This window comes from Electrophorus electricus, chromosome 18, assembly GCF_041902795.1.
Source record: "Electrophorus electricus isolate QZ-2024a chromosome 18, ASM4190279v1, whole genome shotgun sequence".
Classification (NCBI taxonomy): Eukaryota; Metazoa; Chordata; class Actinopteri; order Gymnotiformes; family Gymnotidae; genus Electrophorus; species Electrophorus electricus.
In genome coordinates, this window is record NC_137514.1 from 10,015,001 (window position 1) to 10,033,929 (window position 18,929).

The following is an 18,929-nucleotide window of genomic DNA, read 5'->3' on the forward strand; positions in this document are numbered from 1 at the left end:
GGTGTACCGTCCTGTGTCAGGAGTTATCCCCTGGAATGCAGAACCTGGCAAAGCATGTGGGCAGACCTTGGCTGACATCTGTAACACCAGTGAGGTACATGTCAACCCATTATCTTAATTTAACATGTCCTTACAGATGCATAATACGGTGCATAATGCTTTTTCTACAGAAACATGGCATATAGCAAAGCATAACAAATAAATGGTAAGCTATATTTTAAGCAAGTTGTGAATGATTCTTATTTGTATCCTTTTTTTTTTTATAATGTACATGTACAGCTCGGAGAAGAGTGAATCAGTGAGTGAATTCAGAGGAAACCATTCAGAGAGTGAATCATTGAATGTTCTAATACAACCTCCATTTCTCCCACGGCAGTTCTATTTGTCCTACCATCTCTACATTGTTGCATGTGCTGGAGCTGGTGCCACCGTGATTGCACTGGTAAGACTAATACGGTCGTTTAGAAACCCACACACACCGTTTATGAATTCACTTTGTCATGTTCAAACCATTTAATCTTTGTTCATGTATTCACTGAATGACATGCATTTACATTCTGCCATAAGATTATTGAGATGAGTGGCACTGATTGGGTGTCACCGCATGGTGTTAACTGAAGAATGTTGGTCATTGGAGTCACGTTAGTGCTGTCATCTTGATTTAGTTTGTGTTTCAGTGCAGCTCTACTCAAAGGGCATTCCTGTGCATGATGATGTAATCAAACATATTACTTACATAATGCTAAGAGTGCTCCCACTGACTCCCATTTGTTCAGGACCAAAGTTTGAGGTCCATGTCACCCATTCGCTCTTCTTTTCCTCTGCTTTCTTCCTCCCAGCTCATCTACATGATGGCCACCACGTATAACTATGCCGTCCTGAAGTTTAAGAGCCACGGTCACGCCCACACCACTAAGTTTTAAACTCTGGTTTTTGAGGGGGCAGTCGTGAATCATGGACAGTGCTCTGACAGTGGGAGGGAGAGAGGGAGAGGAGGAAGAGAGAGCAGTAGAAATGGGCTGAGGGGTAGACAGGGAGCAAAAAGGAGGTAGAGTTAAGAGAGAGTACTACTGACACCATGGACCATACAGTAGCTTACTGAGGATTATTTTCATTGTCAAGAAGACGTAGCAGCAGTACATCATTGCGTTTCTCCCATATCATAATTATTTCACTTGGCCTTTAGAAAAGAAATGTCCATTTAATTAATTGACCTCAGTGTTTACCAGGGATAACTGTTAATCGTCGTCTCTGTTCGTTCCGTGCATTCAGTGTGTCCAGTTGGTTTTAGAACTTTGCAAGCCAATGGTGTCCCATGAAGGGCCCGCATATTAACTTCTAACTTGACACCAGTGCAGTAGATAGAAAGGCATCAGATTCTGTGTGTCCCATAGAACCTAACAAATAGGATTAAGATCAGGCAAGCAGCAGCAGCAGGACCCAGGATCAGCATTCAGGGACGCGTCCTGTCCACTGGATCACACATCACATGCCCTGAGGCACCAGCAGTCAAGGCGACGGTCAGTCAGAAAGAGCAGGTCAAGCAGTGTAGCTAAGGAGGGTCAAACAAGTCCATTTCTCGAGGTGAATGGAAAGGACAATAGAAACGTTTGGTTCACTGGGCTCCAATACAGCTCTCATGTTGACTTTTTCATCGAATGTACCCGTGAAGGGCGTGAACTGTACTTCACACTGATCTTGAGAGTATCTTGTGCCTGCAGAGCTGGAACTAGACGTCATCTGTCACATTTAGAGCATTTGTTGTGGTGTTCAGCACTGACTTTTGGCCTTTTGTTCAGATGTAGTATTACTTTCACACAGGTAGAGGAGGTTTTATAAGTCATACTGATGGGATAATAAACATTTAATATGTAGAACAAGATTTCTCTGGCTTTTTATTTATTGAAAAAGCTTTTAACTCTAAGCAGTGTCATTGTTAATTTTCCCATTCATTGTCTCTTATTCACTAACATCTGTGTCAAATTAAAATTATTATATAACCATGCATTGTGTGGTACTCTGTACCTTCATTAACTAACATCTGTTTACATAATTTTATGTAATATAACGTATTATAGTAATTTAATTAAGGTTTTATCACTTGAAAGGTTCTATAGAGACTAACTGATTGTACCCTAACTCATGTAGCTGGCTTCGGCTAACTAACCCACCCACTGCTAATCCTCCCTCCCCATCACTTTCTCTTCCTCTCTTTCTTCTCTGTTTGTCTGTCTGTTTGTTTGTTTGTCTATCTTTCCTCTTTCCCAATTCTCCGCAGATCCACTATCTCATGATCCTGTCGGCTAACTGGGCATACTTGAAGGGGGCATGCCAGCAGACCCACGACTACCAGGACATCAAGACCAAGGACGATGCCGAACTGCAAGACGTGCAGTCACGTTCCAAGGAGGGCCTCAATTCCTACTCATAAGCCAAGGCCGACTGGCCTCCAAGTCCACCTTCAGCTCAGCTTGTAACCCTGCTCCTAACCCCACAACTAAATCCACACATACGCTCAAGTACAAAGCAGTGCTAACTAACAAAGCGTAGTAGTGCGCTACTTCAACAGTGCGCTACTTCAACAGTGCATTACAACAATGCCATAACATAGTTATAGGCCGTTTTAAACATGATGTGAAATTAGTTATCAGTTTTATATGACAAACGTAAGAAATGACTGACCCTTTTCACGGATTGTGAAATTTTAGGTGTGTTTTACTTGGTGCTGGTAAGGTTATATGAAAATGCATGTATTTTATTCCAAAACTTGTAATCATTTCAGTGCTTGTGGCTAATGGCTAAAAAGTAAAAGTAAAAACGAATTGCATTCAGACATGTCAAAACATGGCTGTTACTGCATTGAATGGATGGGTCTTTGTAACGCACTGTTGAGGTATGGCACTACCTCACAACTGTTACTGTCTGCACTAACGCATAACAGACATTTTGCAGGAACTTCCTTTTTGGTGTTTTATACATATATAAATATATATAAATGTGTGAAAGTATGAATGTTGTTGGTTTTTTTAATACTCACTGTATGCCAGATTTAATATGATACTTCTCTGGTCTCTTTCTCTCTTTTTCTTGAATACCACAACTTTTCTTTTTTCTGATCTTTTTTTAACTACTAATCTTTTTTTTCCTTTTATACTGGTACTTGATACATTGCACTATTCTAAAATTAAAGACCATATACTCATTTATATTTCAGAATTTCTCTCTATTGCAAAATAAGTTCTCTTTGAAGTGTCGTCCTGCTAAATAAACATTTTAAGCCAAATATAAGAAGCAAAGAGAATTCTAAAATAATTAAGAAGCCAATTTTACACTATATATAAAGACATTAAGAAAAGAAATTATAATTAGATGTATATGATTAATTAAAATTTAAATAATAATGTAAAAATATAAAATGTGCAATAAGGCACAACAACCTGATTAAACACTGAATGGAGTATCGTGTTCCCAGTAGAAAAAAGAGCTTCTAGTGACAAATACCAACTGGAAAGGCACAGAGATCCCCAGACTGCTTCCGCTGCCTCTCCAGCTGTAGATGTTCCTTAAGGAATGCTAATCTCATTTTCCACCAGTGACCAGCAAACGAAATATTAAGGTAATGTGCCATCATATCTCTGGTGGATAACGTGCTCAAATTAGTAGAATTATAGTGATATATTTAAAAACACTATCTACAACACATTACTATAAACCATTTTATAAACCATTTAACTTTGTTTATAAATGTTTTTTGAATTTGGTGGTTTTTGCTATCTTCTTGTGGAATCTTTCGTGGCTAAATTGATATTTACCAAAAGTTTTGTGAGTTGATCAGTGATTCCTTTAATATGTTGATATACTGTGTGTCATCACAAAACTGCCACGTAAAATTACAGGAGTTTCATTATTACTGCTTATGATTCTCACCACTTTTCTCTTTTATTTCAATTTCTCTCAAAGCATTTAAACACTAACTCATCTTTCTGATGTCTCAAAAACTCATAAGCATGTTAATGTTGTCCATACATACAGTGGTATTATTATTGAATATAAACTGTTTCTTGCTGTATGTTCTGTTAAAGGGACGTGACTGCAGGGATGTGCCCAATAACACCTTTTTCTTTTGTTTTGTATAAAAAGATGTGTGCCTGGATGTTCAATCGTTCCCTTGTTATTGCATGAAGGAGAGATGATATTCTATTTTTTTTCTTTTGCGTTTCTGTAGGTGATGTGTAGTCCACTGTTCTGATGAACTATGGTAGGCAGTGCCCCCCCCCCCCCCCCCCCCCCCCAAGAAAATAACCCATTGTATGTTGATGGAAATTGTAGTCCTAGATGTTTCATAGTCCATTTAATTTGAAAAGTCATATGTTTTATGAATCCTGTATAGTGATTTTTGTAACCTTCTCTAGTAAAAATGATATTTTCTATGATCCACATGACCTGTCTTTTTGTGTTTACTCAGCAATCCACTTGAGAAGTTCATCAGTCATCTTTATGTACAGTATCTGTCTATTACAGAAACAAGACTTTGTTCATATAACAATGAAGGCCATGATATTCTGTCAACCGATTCCATACCAAATGTGCTTGATAGTATATCTCTACATTTATGCTGTAGCTGAATAGAAAGCCAGAAAATAGAAAACCAGAAAGGGATCTAACAGAGTTGGTAGTAACAAGAAAGGGTCCTCTACAACAGTAGAAATACTATACAATCTGCTTCATTCCATCTGCTGCAGTAATGCTGAATGTTTTCACACCAGTGATGGTGACACACTGCTGAAGAAGTATGTATGCAGATTTCTGATGCCATCTGGTGGAGTACTTACTAATATGGCAAGCCATTTTGAAAATCTTACCAGGGTCTTACTAACCGTACATTCCTCCTCTTTGGTGTCTCTGTTTGAGACAATAAAAAGATTAATGTGCACATTGGAACTGGAACTGTGTAAAATCTGTTAATTAGAGTTAATTACATGTGTGTATAATTTAGCTTATAACACACACACACACACACACACACACACTACCTAAGAATTATCTTTACTTTGGTCACTCAGCTATTTGAGTTGTTTTCTGCAACTAGCAACAGTTAATCAGACTGTAGGCATAATAGAAGAAAAAAAAAAACAAAATTGTGAAGATTTAATTTCTTAACAGTACACTGTCTCTGCTGTCTGCAGCCATGTTTTGCACATTTTACATCGGTGGTAAATGTGGGAGTCATATTTATCACACACACTTACACACACATTCACAGTTCCTCCTTGTGCTGTCAGGGTGGGCGGCCTCTTTTCTTTTTCTTTTCGACACATTGGTAATTTGACATTATTCACAATATTTCTATGATCACAACATAACAGACCGTACCGTTTATCAAAGAGCATACATAAGAAGAGCATTCCTTTGTATTACAAACTCACTGCAGGTCAGTATTGATTTTAAAATGAGTAAGACCACTGAGCTCCTGTCACTGTCCTTACCAGTGACATTTGGAGTCTGACTTTAATCTCATTTGGAGTTTGACTTTACCATGAGGGCACTGATATGAATAGCTTGTTATCCTCTGCACAGAAGGAAGAAGGGGAACAACCAAAGAGATAGATGATACTGAAAAAAAACCATTAAAACTATATATAAAATACTAGATAAGAAAAACAAGATCACATGAAAACTTGACTGATCAGTTGAGAACTGGACAAAAAAAATGTTAATGAGTGTAGGAGTGTATATTTATGTAATTTGCTTGTTAGCTAATCACACACGGAGTAGAATGCTAGCAGTAGTGCATATAAGTAATGTTTTAGTATTGTTCTTGTTTTAAAGATGCCCAACTGAATATTTGTCAATCAAGACAGAAAATCCACTACTGAGAAAAAAATGGTCACTGAAAAGTCTGTGAGCTTTTCACCACTAGTCCTTATGTTTTTAGTAAATGTTCTGGAAATTATTACACAGTATAAATTTTTCTAAATTCCCATAAAAGAAAAAGCATTACAATATAGCCCACAATGCATCAAAGTATCAAACACTGTTCAAAAAACCTTTTTCAAAAAAGAAAAAATTCTCTTTATGTATTGGATTTCTCTATATAGTGGCCTTTTCCAAAGTAACAGATACGGGACATTCAGTAAATGAGGCAACCACCCTACATGCCTTAAAATTCTTCAGACTCCCTGAGTGATAATCCCACTGAAATGTACTAAATTTCCAATGTCATTTAAGAATTCATTCCTGATACATAACACAATGAAGAATTAAATGATTACACACGTTTATAAATGAAACGGCTTTACATCAAACATCAGAAACTATGCTTCAAGGCAGTGGTGCTACTCGACCTTGTGAGTGGTAACGTAGCGTCCCACACCTGCGCTTGAGCAGAGCTTTTTAAACCTCTCAAGGCATAGTGGTAATGGAAGTACAGTTCCTTCCTTTAAAGCGCCGCCTGCTGGCCAAAAGCTCCGTGCGACAGCTTTTAAACAATCATACACGTCACCTCGCATTACAAGTCATCAACAGCAGCTGGGATCAGAGCGTGATTTCCTGCGCAATTCTACAGTGTGTGTAGACAGTAGAGGCTCTTGTTTATCGTCCGAGGCTATTACTCGCCTCGCCACTTCCTCAAAAGCCTCCACGATGTTTGTCGCGTCTTTCGCACTAGTCTCGAAGTATGGGTGCCCGCCGTTTTCACAACACCATCTTTGCGCTTCTTCTTTTGCCACCTGCCGCCCAGACACGTCAATTTTATTCCCGAGAATAACGAAAGGAAAGCTCTCGGGTTCCTTCACATCAGCGTAGTAGACAAACTCTTTTCTCCAGAGGTTGAGGTTGAGGAAGCTCTGGCTGTCATCCACGCTGAACGTTAGCAGACAGCAGTCGGAGCCTCGGTAAAAAGGTGTGCGTAAGCTGCGAAATCGCTCTTGGCCGGCGGTGTCCCAGATTTGTAATGTGACCCGTCGTCCATCCACTTCTAGTTCCTTGTTAAGGAACTCTACGCCGATGGTGTGAAAGAGGTGCGTATCGAACTTGTTGGACACATAGCGGTTCATGAGAGACGATTTGCCCACACCTCCATCTCCCAGTAAAATCACTTTTAGCAGAGTCGACTTGTCGGCCATGACGTACACACGAGACCTGATACAAACAGACAAACATTAACTATTCTGTTCTTTATCTTATCAGTCAAGAATTTCCAGAACACTTCGAAAGCACGTTTAATGGACATGATAGTCTTTGACAGTCCTGGTAGGCAAATGTAGAACTTATTTTAATCTTAACCTACATAAGGAACATATAGTTATTTCATCTCGTAGGAGGTTTCTAGGCTTACATAAGTTTAGCACAGCATGACACCTTCTTTCAGTGTCCACGGATCATTGGGCGGGTTGTGTGACAGAGCTTCGTTTATCGCAAAAGTTAATCCAGGCAAACCTCATGGGGGTCATTCGTACTCAACAACCGTCTGCTTTGCTTGAAAAGGCATGCATTTAAATGACCACAAAGATGACAACGGAGTCACCTCCGGGATTCAATAATGCGGTCAAAATTAATTTCAGGATTGTTCAATAAATTCAGTTATCGAAATACAAAGAAATACCATACTTAAAATATTTACTTCTCGAAATTATCCATGGCCGAAAAGAAACCCAAGTTAAGTAGGTATGTTAACCTATATTTCACATTTGTCTGTCGTAGCCCACAATTCTGAGGAGGTATTATTTAAATTCATGCGAACGACTGGAAACTAGAGGGGAACAGAACACGATAGCTTGTATTTAGGCAGCGGTTTGCAAAGAAATGCATTACAATGTAATGTTATGAACTAGTTGTAGGAACATTCCAGTGCATGAAAGCCATTCATTTAAAAAAAAGCTATTTTGACTAGTTAGCGTCTACGCTAAGCATATAGTTGAAAGGTTTTATAAAACCCAACCTTCAAAAATTGGCGAGTTTCACAAAGAGCACTTTTCTAAAAACAGGATTTCATATTACATTACCGTTAGTTTATCGGGGAGTATCGACGGGCTGTAAGCTATATGCGGTGTTATCCTTCAACCACCACCTCACGCTTCATATCTTTTGGAATTTCCCCAAGATTTGGCACCCCTGGTCTTCTGAGAGCATTCCCTGACACTCATGTGACCAAATGCACACTGCATTAAGATTACGGACCTTCTTAAGCATTTATTTTGTTGAAGCAACGAACAAAGATTAGTTACACAATTTAAAACAGCTAGTCAGTTAAGAGAGGCAATCAAGTCTTTATCAAACTTTTACCATGTAAAAATCCAGCAAACATACTTATGGTAATCATTATACATAACAGTAATCATTATACATAACACAATAGTATCATTCAGTTTACAAAGGCAAGTCTAATCATTCAGTCATAAAGTAACCAAGTGGACTTTATAGTGTGCAAGGGAGTGTCAAAACTGCAATGACCTTAAAACATAAAACCTTAAGAGTGGGTTATACAAAAATAATGGTTTCACATAAAAGAAACCATTATTGCAAAGTTTTTGATATAGGCATTCCCCAAGGATTATTGATCATAATTGGAATAAGTGACAGAACTGTGACAAGCAGACACCCACCCACCAAAACACACACACACACACACACACACACAAAACCTTTTCCCCCCAAACTGAGCATTTACCAGTTTCCATTTATATACAAATTACTGTTAAAATGAACCAATTAACCCAACGCTCAAAACATATGTTTAACTCTAAAACAGTGATCTAACACTGCCATCTCTCAGAAGAGACTCTTCATTTTTGAAGGTATCGAAAAGGTACATGCATATTGGCGAAGTGAGAAACTTTTGACTGAAGCATGATGGGAAATCTGTATCCGAACCGCATCTTGGGCAGAAAATCCAGTCACATGCTCACTGCATGTGGCACAAGATGAGTTTCCAAGAAGGGTACTGGAGTGAAGATTGCTCCAGATAATTATTCTACATCGTGACACGTTAGTTCCATTTTGTGCTGATCTGAGAATAGTCCTTGTGTTTCTCAGATAATGTTTATGATTTGTTTAGGGCAAGTCCTGCATAAGCAAAAAAGGGGTAATGAGAACATTTGTGCATTCCCGTCCTCAATATTCCTGAAGCACAGATTTTATATTTCTGTTATACACATGGTCATAGCTAGAGGTATTTCTACTATCTCTCTGAAAAGAGCTGCTTTGAGGATGGTACACAATAAAGGTCCTCAGTTATGCACACTGGACATTTTTGTTTTTTAAAAAAGTGCTTCACATCCATAAAAAATATATATATTTTTGCACTGTTGAAATATTTAAGTACATTGTAAAATACATTTTGACCTTAGCTAAAACAGCAGTAAATAGATATTAACCTTTCAGAGGCCTGTTCAAAGGCACACCCAGCGGCTATGGTACCACTGCTCCCCACATCCAGCACAGGTCACAAAGGTCACAACCTCCTCATCTGTGTTGCTGTTCTTCACCCAGGAAGGCAGGAAGAGCGTCCCGCGGCAAACCTGCGTTACAGTGCAGTCCATGGCCTCGCAGCGTCTACAGCGTACTTTGGTGGTCCGCATCCCTCCTGGACCACAAGGGAGCTGGTGCTCACTGATGCCCGCTGCCGTGTATCCCTCCCTCAGTTGCTGGAGCTCCTCGCCGGCCATTTCTTTTGAGGACATTCGTGCGAACACCTCAGGAGGCAGGGCTCCTGTAAGCAGGCCCTGGCGGAGGTGAGGGCTCTTGGGGTTCTTCAGGTTAGCCAACTTGCTTCTTACACAGGACTTGTACTTGAGCTGGTTCTGGCTGTGGAGAGCGTGAATGTGCTTCTCGATGGTGTGGGCTAAGGTGGAAAGCTGGGTCGTGGCTTCGACGTCTGCTTCCTGATCTGGGGTCAGGGCTCGGAGAAGCAGCTCTACACACTTTGCTCTCAAGTTTGTGCTCTCAGTAGCGGGCTGAGGTGTAATCGTAGAGGTGGCTCCTGAATCTTCCTCTCCATTGTAACTTGGCAAATCTGATGCAACAGCCTGGTTAACCTCTGCTTTATGTGTATTCATAAATTCTCCTGCCTCCTTTAATGACTTAGTGCCTTCAGGAGACAGCTGACCTGAGGCCACACTGAAGCCAGATGCCTGACTTGTTAGTTCTTGGTTCACGTTATCTGGCTCAAGTATGTTGCCAGTATGTGGGTGCTGTGTGCTAATGGGAACAGATTGACTTATTTCAGTTTTATCTTTGTCATCTGGTTCACATTCTTTTATCTTACTCCTGTGTTTTATATTTTTGTGTTCATATGGTGAACTGCACACCTGCTTCCATTTTGAGAGCAGATCCTTGGCCGTTTTACGAACAGCCGCTACTGGACATGACTTCACGAGCTGACAAAGAGTTTGGACAATGGCTGTGTTCTGCAGCTGCGAAAGGACGACAGGAGTGTTGCAGAGGTCTGTCAGCAAAGATGAAATGTCTTCATAGTTGCCGTCTTTGTGCAGTTTTTCTATTCGTGTGGCGTAACGTGTAATTTCTTGTAGATCCATGTCTCAGAAATATTAAAGATTAACATAAAATTGTCATTCTTCAGCTACTGGGGTAAGATTGATATTTTAAACGGGTAGTTTTTGATGGTTGCATGTACGTACTTCGTATTTCGTTTCTCCTCAATAGTAACCTAGCACAGTGCGCGACGCTATTATTTTCACAGACTTTAAGTAACTAAACAACCTACAGTCCGACCAATTTATCATCTATACACGTTTTATGGATAGTAAAAAACATAAACGTTTGTGATTGATAGTACACATTTAAAACCTTACCGACTTTGTTAAATGCAGGTCGCCATGTTTGTTATGGTTCGTCACCATCACCTAATACTTACATATGTCCGCTAGTGGGAGTAGTAGGTCTAATGTTACAATGTTGAACGTCAAAATGATATCACGCAATGATAATGCTGTAAAAAAACGTTTAGATGTGTATCTTATACGACTTTAAATAACAGAGACTTTGTTATTTGTATTTGTTATTATCGGTGTCCTACACGCATTCCATTGAATTGTAGATAAAATAATAAAGATTGTATATTAGTGTTCTGTACGATTTGTGAACTTTATTCTAGGTGTATAGACTTAACCTTAAAGGTATTAATAATCAAATATAAGCCCACAACAGCCATACTTATGTGTAACTTAATGAAATATCCCTGATCACGAATAGCTAATTATGATTTATCCCAAAATAATTATTTTAGCATATTTACATCTATATATACTTATACTTAACAGTATGTATTTTAATTGAATTGTATTTTAAGTGTTTATGATATCGTAAGGAAGCTTGTATTGCTCAACGGTTCTGGCTTAGCCAATTTATTCGTTATAGTAATACCACTCACTTCAAATTAGGTTACAATGTGTTTATTCTCCACACATTTATCAGTAGCCTAACCCAAGGGACAATGTCATGTTGATCCAATGTAATTTCCTGCCAATGTTAAGAGAAACCACAACAGGAAGGCTGTTAATATTTTACATATGCATAATGGCTACAATAGTCACAAAATGAAGCTTTTTGTACACGTTCTTTTCACCATATAGCAGTGTCCGTTGTTATCTGATATTCTAAACAATTAAAGTAACCCACAAACACTTAAATATAGGCACACATGTAGACACGCTCACTGGCTGAGACTGGCTCCCTCATTTGACTCCCACCCCTGCTGTTCTAATCTATTATGTCTGGGTGGGGCTAGAGAATTGACCGGAATGTCTGTTTTCTTATCAAGTCTGGAGTACTTCAGCAAGATTCCATTAGGCACAATTACTACTGAGGGTTCAAGGGCTGCCGGCGTGGGATGACTAACATGTCTGCACCTCTGCAGTCGAAACTGTGCTCAACCAACTGTGACTTCAGGGTGCAAGTGGAATTTTACTGAGCGAACACTACCGGCTGTCGCCCAGACGAGGGCGATCGCAGTTCAAGAACGTCCGTGACGAGAAGCGAGTCGTTTCCTGGTTGACTAGGAAGCGAGTCGTTTCCTGCTTGATTGCACGATGCTTAGGGTGGATTTACTGTTATAAACTAATCAGCGACCACCTTCCACTGTCAAAATCTGTAAGCGGGCGATTGTAAAGGGCCTTGCAAAACTGTTCTCAGCTCAGCAGACCTACTCCAAATCCTACACAGCGTGGGTGCTGCGTTTATTTGAAGGCATGTTGGAATAATACTTGATTGTTCAGGCTCCCTGGCGGTTTCTTTGTGCGCCTATCTCGGCGCAGATTACCAAACCGACGCTATTTGGCGGATGATAAATGACGAATCTGTTTGTTCTTCTCGTTCGAATGTGCAGTATTTTTTCACTACCCTTATTTATTTCCTCAATTCACTTCACTTTATTTTGACAAAACAGGATACTGAAATGTGAGCATACATTTATGGCATTTAGCAGACGCTCTTATCCAGAGCGACTTCAAAAAGTAGCATAATACATATGCTACAGTAAGCTTGTCTGGTCCCATACGCAAATGATGAATTTAACTGATGCACAGACGGAAAATGAAATGGACTTGTGTTTACTTATTTTTATTAATAGTTTGCTTTTAGAAGGGCAACTCTATTCCAATATTTTTTGTCTTTAGATTTTGGCCTTTGCGAGTAGGTTATGGCCTGATCATCTATTTGTGGAGTGGTTTATAGTTTTAGACGAGCAGTATCTGAGTGCCCGAAGAAACTACCACCTGCTCTTGTAACAGCATTATGCTGAGGCTCAACAGCTGACTGGTAGTTTCTCATGGTAAATAAATGGTGCTGATGTCATGGCTGGTTGTGTTCTGCAAAGGCGAGCAGAGAAACGGGGAAAGAAAGAAAGAGAATTGGACAGGCCCCAACTTGTTCGACTCACCAAAGAGTGGTGAAAGGGTAAGATAAGGCAAGGGATCTTATTCGTGGCAGTTGCCTGTTGTTCTGCAGGCAAGGAGAGTGAGATAGACAGACAGACAGAAAACAAAGCTTATCCAGCGCCTCAGCTTATTACTATTTATATCGAGTGTATCATCACTGTTTTTCTTTTGCAACGTGAACCCTGTGTAATTCTCCGTACTGTTAATGATCAAAGTAAACATCACCCCAAAACATAAATGCTGTTTTCCAAACTGGGCGTCTTCATTAACCCCACATAAATAGAGGGCTGCGATTGTTTTAATTAAGCAGTCTTGTTTGCATTTTGGATTGATCACGTATGGCACAATTCTATTCTAATCAGTTGAGATTTCGTAATATTGCATGTCATGTTATTAATCAGTTGAGGAATGTCGTTAATGGTCATACTTTGCGGTCACGTAGGCTGAGGCTGCTGTCCTTTCACAAGCACCGATGTGTTTCACGCTCCCTGCTGTTGTGAAATCAAATGGCCGTTCCTTGTGTTTCTGGTGCCACGCATCTTGGAATTCCCTTCCAACAGCCTCTCTGGGCTGTGCTGTTTATGTGTGCTGACCCCCTCCACTGTGTTGATCAAGCACTGCTGGGAGGGGGAGGTGTCTTGGCCCATACGGCTGTGTGTGTGTGTGTGTGTGTGTGTGTGTGTGTGTGTGTGTGTGTGTGTGTGTGTGTGTGTGTGTGTGTGTGTGTGTGTGTGTGTGTGTGTGCACGCGCGCGTGCGTGCATGCGAGAGTGAGACAGGCTGGCTCTGTTTATAATGTAGCAAATCACAGGGCTTTTTGTTCCTCCCCACAAGCCTCCCTTTCGACATGGCTTCCTGAGAGGTTCTTGGGAAGACACAAGAGAAGGCGGGAAACAGCCGTCCAATCACGCCCCGCCAGAAGGAACGCGAAGGTGATCACACAAATCTTTCATTAGTGTGTACATTTCTCCTACTGGAAGAATGGTCACAACAGTGCAATACAAAGAAAGGAAAGTTTAGCTGTGTTCTGCATTGGACCAATTTGTGTCTGTGATACATATTTTCACAACACTGTAATACTAAGTCATCTCATATCATACTGTGTAGTTTGTAATATATTCATTGTGCTGTGCTTCCAATGAAACTTGAAGCTTGAATATTGACTTGAAGCTTTACTAAGCTATGACATTGTATCAGTGGCCATGTGTTGTATGTAGGTCTACAGCATGAAAATGTGGGTGCAAACGTACAAATTGTATTTACAATAACACTACTACATCTCCAGATAGCCCCGCCCACACAGAATCTCATGCAGCAGACTGTTGTGACTGTAATGTAGACAAAGGGAGGAACAGAGTTGCATGAAAACAGGTTTCAGTAAGCATTAACTCTAGCACTGGATCAGCAGGTGCACAGAGAGAGCTAACCACAGATGAGAAGTGATGGTGTTCTGTAATGAGCACTTTGCTATGTGAAAAAACTCAGAACAATACTAACCTTTCACTAGCAGTCTGCTTTGAATATTTGAGTTTATAATTACAGTTGAAATGATATGAAGCTGAGCCTCAACACGGACAAAACAAGTACTCTTTTTCTCACTTATTTTCTTGTTTATCTTCCAACCTGTCTCGGACCTCAGGGAATGTAAAAGCTACTTTACTATTTTCTTTTTAATTTGCCTGTAATTCTGTTAGCCAAGGGAACGGAGGGCAGTGGAGGGCAGTGGAGGGCAGTGGAGGGGAGTGGAGGGGAGTGGAGGGGAGTGGAGGGCAGTGGAGGGGAGTGGAGGGCAGTGGAGGGGAGTGGGCCCAACCTGACGGAGACTCCTAGGAGAGCAGACAGCCACCAATTCCCCACCTCTACCACCTCCTGCTTCAGATTTCACAACAGTGTACACATTCCTGTTCTTCCTCTCTTCTTCTGACCCCCCGATTTGTTCCTCTCTCCTCCCTCTCTCTCTCTCTCTCTCTCTCTCTCTCTCTCTCTCTGCCTTTCACTGTCTCTTCTGCCCGTCTGTATGTCTAAGGGGCAAGCGTGACCCCACACCCCACTGTATTCATCCACTATATCAGAGTCGGGGGAGGGAGAGAGAGCGCAGCAGAGAGAGAGAGTGAGCGTGAACGAGAGAGTGAGAGCAGTGAAGGGAGGCAAATGGGCGGGGAGAAGAGAAAGAATTGAGAGAGGAGGAAATCATGATGAAGCAAACCTCAGGAAGAAAGAGAGAGAGAGAGAGAGAGAGAGAGAGAGTCCACTCTGATTTATTTATTTAAATATTTTTGCTTTGCCAGCCATCCTATGACAAAGGCTCACAACAGGCGACAAGGACCTTTTGTTATGGGAGGCATGAACTCCCAGTCTCAAGCATGGACGTGGGATGACTCCTAACATGGAGATTGCGGAGGTGATGATTAGGCTGTGGGAAACAGCCCAGCCGCATATGCAAACCACCCCGTGCTTCGACCAGACGACCGTATTGGATAACGAATCCATAAGATGTCTGTGTGAATCAGCTCTGCAGCACTGTGTGGTGTCTTCAAAAGGCTTGCCTAGTTAGCTGTGCAAACACATGTACGACCATGAGGTCACACGCACACGCACATGTACAGAGCTCCTTTAACCAGGATTAGTTTATTAATGCAGTCCCACCACAAGATACATGCAGTTACACTCAGTGAAGAAATACCATAGCAGAGTATCACACGATTTTCTGAAGTCGGTTCGTGTTGAAGATAAGCAATTCTAACTTTAAAAAATGTTGACTCTGTAACAGTAGCCAAGCAACAGACTGTCCAGCAAGTCTACAACAAGGAGAGAGGAAGTGCAGTAAGCATGATTCACTATCACTTTGACCCGCAGAAACACACACACACACACACACACACACACACACACACACACACACACACACACACACACACACACACACACATATATATATATATATATATATATAGAGAGAGAGAGAGAGAGAGAGAGAGAGAGAGAGAGAGAGCGAGAGCGCGCGCTCTGTTACATAATCTTTCATCTGTACATAAGTACAACCAGGAACAAAAAGGGCACAGAAGGGAAAATGTGATGTCACCCATTTGGGCAAAGTCTTTCAATCTGATGGGTCAACCACTGTCACACACCCATGTGCATATTCATTCTTTTTTTTCTTTTATTGGTAGACCTCACCAGCATGGTGTGTGCATGTGAGCCAGTGTGACGAGATGCAGTCCATATATGGCAGCGTGACGGAGACGAGGGAGGAAAGAGAAATGGGGTCAAAATTCCACAGCAGGTTTTTATCAGGCCAAGGGTGCAAGCAATATGAGAACACCAGACATGACCTCCCCATACACAGAGAGAGAGAGAGAGAGAGAGAGAGAGAGAGAGAGAGAGAGAGAGAGAGAGAGAGAGAAAGAAATAAATACACATGCACAAAAATAAGGAGAAAAAGAGAGATGAAAACTTAAGACCAAGAGGGCAGCAAAGATCAGAGCCTGACAAGTGAAAACAAACAAACAAAAACTTTCCAAAGCACAAAAAAAATGTCTGAAAATTTTATGTCAGCCACAAAAGGACGAAATAACAAGAAGGACAATGCCAACTGAAGATGTTTCCATATTATATTATTCCATATTATTCCATATTACAGTTGTCTGGTGAAACATTACTATGCTAAAACACACCCCTCCCCCCGTGTAATTGAATCCAACGCATACAAACAGCATAGAAAGCCGGAGAATAGAGAGAACACCCACTATGCTATATTTGAATAGAAGTAGAGACACGGATAAGCAGTAGGTGCAGTTGAACGGGTTCCTTGACCAGCTTCACTTACTCAATCCCTGACATCAACCATTACAAAAGAAACCAAAAAACTGTTCTCAGGCCAGCTCAAACGGGGCAGTCTGTTTTGTCAGCCAGGCTCTCTGCTTCCCCCTCAGAGAAGTAAATGCAGAAGTGATCCTCTGCATCTGTTGCCTTGAGTCTTGTGACTGCGGAGAACATTCAGAATGCGTCTGGTTCTTCATGTTCCTCTTCTTCTTTTGCTTCCTGTTTATGGGACAGCACATATATGATGCATGTTCAGATGTATTACAGAAAATGTATGCATAAATGTATATTTTCAAAGCTTAAACATGATTAAAACCCAAATATAGAGTAAACCGCATCGGTGATGAACATTTTTCGTTGAAAATGCTTTTTTAAAGGCATGGATTAGGCATGAACTGTGTACATGTACAGTTCTTATCTCGAGTGACCTCTATAACAGGAAGGACTCATTCTGAAAATGATAGTTCCATCTTCTGCGATGTCTATCATAGTGAGATTCTCAGAGTCACAACTAAAATGTTGTCTTTAATTCAATGTCTTGAATGTGGGGAAGGAAGCTAAAGAAATTCCTCAGCTTTCAAAACTAAACATTAACATTCTGGGAAGTCTCTAGTCATGTGAAATAAAGACTCAGACACTCATAAGCCAAACAGTCTTAGAAGTGCCCTTGAGTCACAAAAAACAAGGCTGCTCTCCTTTCAAACACCCTGATGATATCACAGTATCAGAGCTGATGGAGAATTCGGCTCTTTCTGTCCAGTACAGAGAGTAGCTTGTTTGACCTTTGAGGCCCGACTGAAGTTTAGTCAATGCTCTGAAATATCCACACTTGGAATGCAACTCAAAATTTTCTAACATATATGTAAGTGGCTTATACATTTTTCTAGCATATATGTAAGTAGCTAAGACAACATACAGACATTTAGGAATTCTTATGTATGTGTAATAATTATTTTATGGCATAAAAACAAAAAAATTAACCAGATATACTTACAAAAAAATGTAACCTGATACATGAATTCAATATCCTGCATCCGTTTCTAATAGGATAAAATGGTCATGAAGTGTAATACAATAGATCATTGTAGGTTTTTGTCACAATGCACCAGGCACCCCGCACAAGGGACACGCCCACTGTCACACACACACACACACACACACATTGCTCCTGCCCCACTCCCAATCACCTAATTACTAATCACGAGCACCTATGCCTTTTTAGTCTCTTTTGTTCACCTCCCTACCTCACCACGGGTACTCTCCTCAAGTGCTTGGCATTGCTCGCCTGTGTCATGCCTTCAGATGATGCATAAAGTTCGTAGTTGCACTTCGGTTTCTCCTCACTTGGAATACTACTGCCAGCATGTTTTTGTGTTTCTTTTTGTGCTCAACATTGTGTTCTCCCTATGTTTTATTCTAATTGTGGAGAATAAAGACACTCCTTTTTTGCACTCGCGTCTCGATCCATCTCTCTCAGCATCACAGAATGCACAGCCACCTGAGGGAGTACAATGCACCAGACTGGGCTGAATCATGACAGCCCAGATGGCTGCTTTGAAAAAGAGGCAGCAGGAGTTCAGTGAACTCCAGTCCACGATTGACAGCCTTCCCCACTGTGTAGAGAGTCGGGTTGGTGACCGCATGAAGCCCTCAGTAGCCAAAGAGGTGTTGTGTCACATTGCTAAGGTATATGGTGGGGATCCAGATGGTTGCAAGGGGTTCATGTTCCTGGCCATGCTAAGGTAGCTTTTGTTGTCTCCCAGATCACGGGGAGGGCTATGGCCTGGGGGACCGTTCTGGTGTCCGTCTCCTCTTTGCTACTGGAGAACTAAAGGTGGTATTTCACCATTCATGTCAGTTTGTGGTCATGCCCTGTTACATCTACAGCAGGGTCCCTGTTCAGTAGCGGAGTATGCTAGTGAGTTCCTGGCACCATCTTCATGGAGGGTCTATGAAGGGAGCTGCAGGCATCTATGACTGTACTGTCAACCTTGGGGAAAACCGCAAGCTAAGGCCTGTCGTGTATTTTTCCAGGAAGCTGAGCCCTACACAACAGAATTATGGGGTCGGCAACCGGGAGTGGAGGGGGCATGACACCCCTTCACTGTCATCATGAACCAGCAAGAGGTTGAACTACAATGAGGCTAGTTGGTCTGTGTCCTCCTCCCTATTTGTTTTCCTGGTCACCTGCAGACTGGGATCGCGGAACGTGAAG

The 18,929-nt window shown here is 41.1% G+C and overlaps 3 protein-coding genes and 1 long non-coding RNA gene across 7 annotated transcripts in view; 2 read left to right on the top strand and 2 right to left on the bottom strand.

The window, feature by feature from the left end:
- Positions 1–4,437, top strand: part of gpm6ba (glycoprotein M6Ba) — a 34,635-nt gene extending 30,198 nt beyond the window's left edge. For 2 of the 4 annotated variants that reach the window (XM_035534664.2, XM_035534663.2), the window contains exons 5-7: positions 21–94; positions 377–442; positions 2,279–4,437. In XM_035534664.2, the coding sequence (XP_035390557.1) occupies positions 21–94; positions 377–442; positions 2,279–2,431 (293 nt within the window). In that variant the 3' untranslated portion in view covers positions 2,432–4,437. Of the gene's footprint in view, positions 1–20; positions 95–376; positions 443–839; positions 1,881–2,278 lie in introns of those variants that run through there. The other 2 variants (XR_014118172.1, XM_035534665.2) reach the window with 2 other exon arrangements.
- A 40-nt stretch (positions 4,438–4,477) lies between these two features.
- LOC113590726 (ras-related protein Rab-9A-like) lies at positions 4,478–8,096 on the bottom strand. The gene is made up of 2 exons (XM_027031018.3): positions 8,004–8,096; positions 4,478–7,140 (listed from the first exon to the last, which is right to left on the bottom strand). The coding sequence occupies exon 2, from the start codon at positions 7,122–7,124 to the stop codon at positions 6,519–6,521; it is 606 nt and encodes a 201-aa protein (XP_026886819.2). The 5' UTR covers positions 7,125–7,140; positions 8,004–8,096; the 3' UTR covers positions 4,478–6,518.
- Positions 8,097–8,247: 151 nt separating this feature from the next.
- Positions 8,248–11,047, bottom strand: tceanc (transcription elongation factor A N-terminal and central domain containing). Its single transcript, XM_027031017.3, has 2 exons — positions 9,375–11,047; positions 8,248–9,063 (listed from the first exon to the last, which is right to left on the bottom strand). Exon 1 carries the CDS (start codon positions 10,533–10,535, stop codon positions 9,390–9,392), a length of 1,146 nt encoding a protein of 381 aa, XP_026886818.3. The 5' UTR covers positions 10,536–11,047; the 3' UTR covers positions 8,248–9,063; positions 9,375–9,389.
- A 417-nt stretch (positions 11,048–11,464) lies between these two features.
- Positions 11,465–18,143, top strand: LOC145652092 (uncharacterized). The gene is made up of 3 exons (XR_014118310.1): positions 11,465–12,912; positions 13,727–13,824; positions 15,181–18,143. It is a non-coding gene; the product is annotated as an uncharacterized LOC145652092 (long non-coding RNA).
- Positions 18,144–18,929: the final 786 nt, after the last annotated feature.